The 5,701-nt window shown below is 67.9% G+C and overlaps 2 protein-coding genes across 2 annotated transcripts; both read left to right on the top strand.

Moving 5' to 3' along the window:
• The first annotated feature begins 764 nt into the window (after nucleotides 1-764).
• LOC141934988 (uncharacterized) lies at nucleotides 765-3,367 on the top strand. Its single transcript, XM_074850861.1, has 6 exons — nucleotides 765-1,039; nucleotides 1,234-1,524; nucleotides 1,823-1,893; nucleotides 2,255-2,293; nucleotides 2,643-2,804; nucleotides 3,120-3,367. Exons 1-6 carry the CDS (start codon nucleotides 765-767, stop codon nucleotides 3,188-3,190), a joined length of 909 nt encoding a protein of 302 aa, XP_074706962.1. The 3' UTR covers nucleotides 3,191-3,367.
• Nucleotides 3,368-3,439: 72 nt separating this feature from the next.
• LOC141935007 (interferon alpha-inducible protein 27-like protein 1) lies at nucleotides 3,440-5,701 on the top strand. Its single transcript, XM_074850890.1, has 4 exons — nucleotides 3,440-3,532; nucleotides 3,730-3,780; nucleotides 4,159-4,320; nucleotides 5,422-5,701. Exons 2-4 carry the CDS (start codon nucleotides 3,732-3,734, stop codon nucleotides 5,541-5,543), a joined length of 333 nt encoding a protein of 110 aa, XP_074706991.1. The 5' UTR covers nucleotides 3,440-3,532; nucleotides 3,730-3,731; the 3' UTR covers nucleotides 5,544-5,701.

Consider the following 5,701-nt stretch of genomic DNA (forward strand, 5'->3'; position numbering starts at 1 on the left):
TGCCCTGTCCTGGCCACGCTGTGCCGGGGCTGGGGACCCCCCCGCGACCCCGTTATGGTCCCAAACCCCAGAGATCTCGGCTGAACACCCCTCCCATGGGCAAAGGCATCTCCGGCCTCCCCTGCCCAGAGCTGCGGTGTGGGGAGGGGGTGGGGAGGGCCCGGACCCCTGCGTCCTTCTCCCGGCCTTGCAAAGTAGCCGGGTGGGGGGGGAGGGGTGTGGGAGGTGGGTCCCCCCCTCCAGCGCTGGCCCCAGTTGTGCCCCCACTGCTCCGGCACCCGGGCTGCAGCAGGGAGGAGGACAGGGCGGTGTGGGGGTGCAGGGGGGTGCTGCAGGGTGCTGGGGCAGTGCGGGGTGCTGGGGGGGTGCAGCTGCAGCGGTGGGGACCCCTCCCAAGAGCCGGGGCCGATGGGAGACCCCCCCCTGCGGAAGCATCTCCGAGTGCAGGCACCCCCCTCTGCCATCCGTGCTGGCCCGTGCGGGCTCACAGGACACGGTGCTTGGCCACGGCCCCATCTCCTCGGAGCTGCAGCCCCCCACGGTCCCCCACTGCCCAAAGTGCTGAGCCTTGGCCACGTCCTGAGGCCAGATCCGGGGGTGGGCCGGAGGAGCCCCCCCCAGCCCCTGTCCAGCCTCGGGCTTCACCCCGGCCACCAGCTCCTCCCAGGGTCCCACTGCCTGGAGCGGCGGGTGGCCCCGTGCCCCCCCCTGTGCCCAGCCCCACGTCACCCACCTCTCCCTCCCAACCCTACATACTTCTTCATATGCCCATATGGAGTCGGCTGGCATTATGGAATGTTAAGAAGTATGTATTTTTGGGCTGGGACCCCCACACCGGGACCCACCACCACCAGCAGCACCGGCCCAGGCGGCACCTCTGGAGACACGGTGCGTCCCTGGGGCTGGTAAAAAGGAACCAGATCAACTTGCAACTGGATTTGGTCCCCTTCAACCAGCTGCAGCGGCGCATGAGCTACAGCACCCGCTCCAACCCCGGGGGGGGGGCTGCGTCCCGCCCTGAGCGGGCTCGGGGTGCGGAGTGGGAAGGGGGTTTATAAAATGGGGCTTTGGCTGGTTTTTGAGGCTGCTGGGGGGCCGGGGAGGCAGTCGGAGGGGCTGCACCTCCACTGCTGGCCAGTGGGAATCTCGGTGCTGCCCAGATGGTCCATAGTCCTCGTCAAAAACCGTGGAGCTTCACCGGCCCCAAACCTGCTCAGGAAACGCCCCGTAAAGCCCCGACGGCGGCAGAGGCGTGAGGAGCCTCCCCCCACCTCCCCACCGCAACCCCGGCACCCACGTCCCTGCGAGGGGGTCCGGGGTGGGGGGAGAGAGCTCCCCGTGGGGGGCAACCCCCGGGGGTCGGACCCCAGGGGATGGGGAGGCCACAGCCCCGCAGCGGAGTCAGACTGACCAAGCATTCGGGGAAACGAAACCGAGCGGAGCCGTTTCTTGGAAATTCGCTGTCCTGACGTCACCCGAGGCGCTTGTGCGCAGCACAGCCAGAGCTCGGCAACAAACAGGCAGGTTGGTGGCACAGGGTGTTTGGGGACAGGATCCCTTTTCTGAGGGGTGGGATAAACCGGGGGGGGCTGCTTGCCCCGCTGGGCTGGTGGAGCGGCCGGGGAGCTCTGGGCTGGGAAGAAACGCAGCATCTGGGGGGGGGGTCTCTGTTGTTGTGGGGTGGCCGGGGGCTCTTGGGGGGTGGTCGGGGGCTCTTGGGGCACAGGATGGGGTGGGAGGGAGGTGGCTGCGGGTGCCCAGGCAGGAGAGTGAGGCCCTGCTGGCTGCCCTAGGAATAAACTCTTGTTCTTGCTCCCTGAAGGACCAGGCTTAGGCGGGACCCATCGCACCCCTCCGTCCAGTGGCTGCCCCCCCCAAGGCCAGCCACCATGTGTAAGCTCACGGGGCCTGGGCCCCACAGCGGGACAGAGCGGGGGGACACGGGGCACATCAAACCCCCCCTCTGCTTTTGAGAGAAGGCACAGGGGGGCTCTGGAGTGAGGGGCTCTCATGGGAGGGGGCCAGGGGGCAAGGACTTGCCTCGGCGGCAGTTTGGAGGTGCAAGCAGCTGTCCCGGTGGTGTGAGGTGTCAGGGTGCTCCCGGGAAGGGGCACACACTGCTCCGGCGGGCGGGAGGGGCCGGGGGTGCGGGCGGGGGATGGAGGAGCCCCTCACAGTGCTGCCCAGAGCCAGGGCAGCAGCTCACCTTGGCCTTCAGCCCTGCTGACCGCCCACCCTCGATCTTTTGTTACAGATTTTGTTGGCTCTGTCATCGGGGCGACCGCAGGGATCGGTAAGTTGCTGGTGGACGCGGGGATGGCTGATGCTGCACAGAAATAAATCACCTTCCCGGGGCTTCATGCTGCTGCTCTGCACACACAGACACCTCTCAGGGGGTGCTGCCCCCTCCCCAAAATGCCACCCCTCAGCCTGCCCCAGGAAGCCCAAGAACAGGACCCTGCTGACACCCTGGCTGGGGAAGTTTGGCCCCAGGACCCTGCCCCACCCGCTTTGCCCCCATCTACCCCCCATTTTGGGCTGGGGGATGTGTGTGGCTGAGGAGCACCCCGGGGCTGAGGGTTTTGCCGCCTGGGGACACGCGTGCGCCTGCGGGAGCGTCACCGCTGCTCTCTCCGACGCAGGAGTCTCTGTGGTTGTGGTGCCAGCATGCCTGTGGGCTCTGGGCTTCACCTCAGCGGGAATCGCAGCTGGATCCGTGGCCGCCAAGATGATGTCTCTCACTGCCTTGGCCAATGGCGGGCAGGTGGCCGCCGGGAGCCTGGTGGCCATAGCCCAATCGCTCGGTGAGTGCTCCCAACTCGCTGCCGCAGGGTGCCCGGGGGGGTCATGGCAGCACACCCCCTGTTTTGGCCTCCCTGGGTGGTACCAGCACCGTTGGTGATGGCCTAGGGTGGCCCCGGGAGCGGGGACCCCCGGGGTCCCACCCGTCCTGGGGTGCCCGAGGTGGCTGTGCTGGCCGGGCTGCAGGGAGGTGAGGTCTGGGGGGGGCTGAGCCTCCTCAGGGTGCTCCCCCAGGGAGGGGGGAGCAGTGGGGGCCCCAAGCCGGGGCTGGGGCTGGGCTGGGGGGGCTCGGACTGATTTCTCCTCCTCTTCCTCAGGGGCAGCAGGAGTCCCCAACGCTGTGACCGCTGCCCTGTCAGCCACGGGGGCTCTCATCGGGGGGTTGTAGGGGGACGCCCCGGACCCCAACTGATGTCTGACCGTGGCCCCCATCTGGTCCCACCGCCGCGACCCCTCCCGGACCCCCATTGGGACCCCCTGCATCTCTCCTTTTCCCCGCTCCCCGCTGTATCTCCACCCCCCCCCCCCCCCCCCCCCCCGCCAAATAAAGACGCCCCGACGCAGATCTCCGCCTCCTCCGCCGGGTCGTGATGCGCCGAACGGGGCGGCCCCGGGGCGGGGACGGGAGGGACGGGGCGGCCCCGGCAGGGGCTCCGACACCGACAGGCACCGACAGACACCGACACCCTTCCGGGTCGGCGGGCAGGAGGGAGGACGGGCAGGAGGGCGGGTAGGGCGGTGGGCACCCCGGGGTACGCCCCTTCTCCCCTCTCCTCCCGGCCCGGGGCGGGGGGGTTGGCCGCTTCCCGGGGGGGCTGCAGGGGCCGGGGGCAGCTGAAGGGGGGGGTGGCGGCCGGGTGAGCCGGCACAGGGCACTCGGCCCCCCCGAGCGAAGCTTTCCTGCCCGTCCGCTTCTTTTCTTCTTAGCGATGAAGAATAAAGTCAAAGGAGCCACCCTCGGAGCCGCGGTGGGAGTAGGTGAGGGGCCGGCGTTGGGTGGGCAGCGCTGGGGTTCGCTGCCCAGTGCCCTGCCCAGGCTGGGAGGGGGGGGGGAGCTGGGGGGGGCTGAGGTGGCCCGGGGAGACTTGGGTGCTGCTGCCAGGGGGGAAACAGCGCTGGCCTGTGCCTGGAAGTCTGTCTGCACCGCTGCTGCAGCCCTGCATGCCTCCTCTCTTCTCTCCCGCTCCCTCTCCTCCCCGAGGATGGGGGGTCTCCGTCCCTGCACCCCGCAGCCCCCTCTCCCTGCTCTGACACCTCTGTCCTTGCCGGGAGGCCGGACCGAGCAGGCTGGTGGCAGGGTGGGGGGGGATGTGGGTCACAGAGACCCCCACTAACACCGTGGTGGCCTGCCCGCAGGAGTGGCCCTCGTTGGCATCCCGGCGGGCATCTGGGCACTGGGGTTCACGGCAGCTGGCATCGCCGCGGGGTCCGTGGCCGCCAAGATGATGTCGGCAGTTGCCATCGCCAACAGCGGAGCGGTGCCCGCCGGCAGTGCCGTGGCCGTGCTGCAGTCCGTCGGTGAGTGGGGAGCACGGGGGGGCTGAGCTGCCGGGGTCCTCCCCGCAGGGTTGCAGGGGGCCGCAGGCTCGGCTCGCCGTGGGGCCAGACCAGCCCTTTGGCCGTCACTGCTCTGAGCCACCCAAAACTGGGGGGAAAGGGGTAAATCCACGATGCGGCAGGAAGAGTCCAGACGTGCTGCAGGAGGGCACCAAGGCTGAGGCCAGCGGGGGAGCGCAGGCAGGGGTCTGCTCTTCTGGCAAGAACAACACCTGCGCTGGTCGGCAGCGTTGGCTGGAGCCAGGGGTGGCAGAAAGGGGCCGGGTGTGCTCCGGGGGCAGAGCCTGCGCCTGGGCCAGCTCCCCAAAGAGGTCACAGAATCATCTGGGTTGGAAAAGCCCTTGAAGCTCCTCCCGTCCAACCATGAACCTCACCCTGACCGTTCCCAACTCCACCAGATCCCTCAGCGCTGGGTCAACCCGACTCTTCAACCCCTCCAGGGATGGGGACTCCCCCCCTGCCCTGGGCAGCCCATTCCAACGCCCAACAACCCCTTCTGCAAAGAAATCCTTCCTAAGAGCCAGTCTGACCCTGCCCTGGCGCAGCTTGAGGCCATTCCCTCTTGTCCTGCCGCTGGTTCCGCGGCTCAAGAGACTCATCCCCCCTCTCTGCACCCTCCTTTCAGGGAGTTGCAGAGGGCCATGAGGTCTCCCCTCAGCCTCCTCTTCTCCAGACTAAACCCCCCCAGTTCCCTCAGCCGCTCCCCATCAGACCTGTGCTCCAGACCCTGCACCAGCTCCGTTGCCCTTCTCTGGACACGCTCGAGTCATTCAATGGCCTTTTTGGAGTGAGGGGCCCAAAACTGACCCCACTCATCGAGGGGCGGCCTCACCAGTGCCGAGCACAGGGGTCAGATCCCTTCCCTGTCCCTGCTGGCCACGCTAGTGCTGATACAAGCCAGGATGCCATTGGCCTTCTTGGCCACCTGGGCACACTGCTGGCTCATGTTCAGCTGGCAGGTCCTTGGCTATCGCTGCCCAGAAGTCCCTGGCTTGCTCTGTCCGTGCTCGGTCCCTCAGCCTCGGTGCTCCCGGCACATCACGCCTCTTTCTGTCTTTGCAGGAGCTGCAGGTTTCTCTCTTGGTGCCAAAATTGGGCTGACATCTACCCTGGGGCCGCTCGGTGCAGCAGCCGGTGCCAAGCTGTTCAAGGGGCAGGACAAACCTGGTGACAAACCCAAGTGAAGCCAAGGAGGTGCCTGAGCCCAAGGTTTCTGCTGGGCAGCGTGGCGGGCGCTGGGAAGCCCCCGCAGACCCCCCCAGGCCACTTGGCCACCCTCTTAAGATCTGTGGATCCGCTTGAGCCATGAGTGCATTGACACCAATAAAGGTGGTTTGCAGGC

Source organism: Strix aluco, chromosome 26 (genome assembly GCF_031877795.1).
Source record: "Strix aluco isolate bStrAlu1 chromosome 26, bStrAlu1.hap1, whole genome shotgun sequence".
In the NCBI taxonomy this organism is placed as follows: Eukaryota; Metazoa; Chordata; class Aves; order Strigiformes; family Strigidae; genus Strix; species Strix aluco.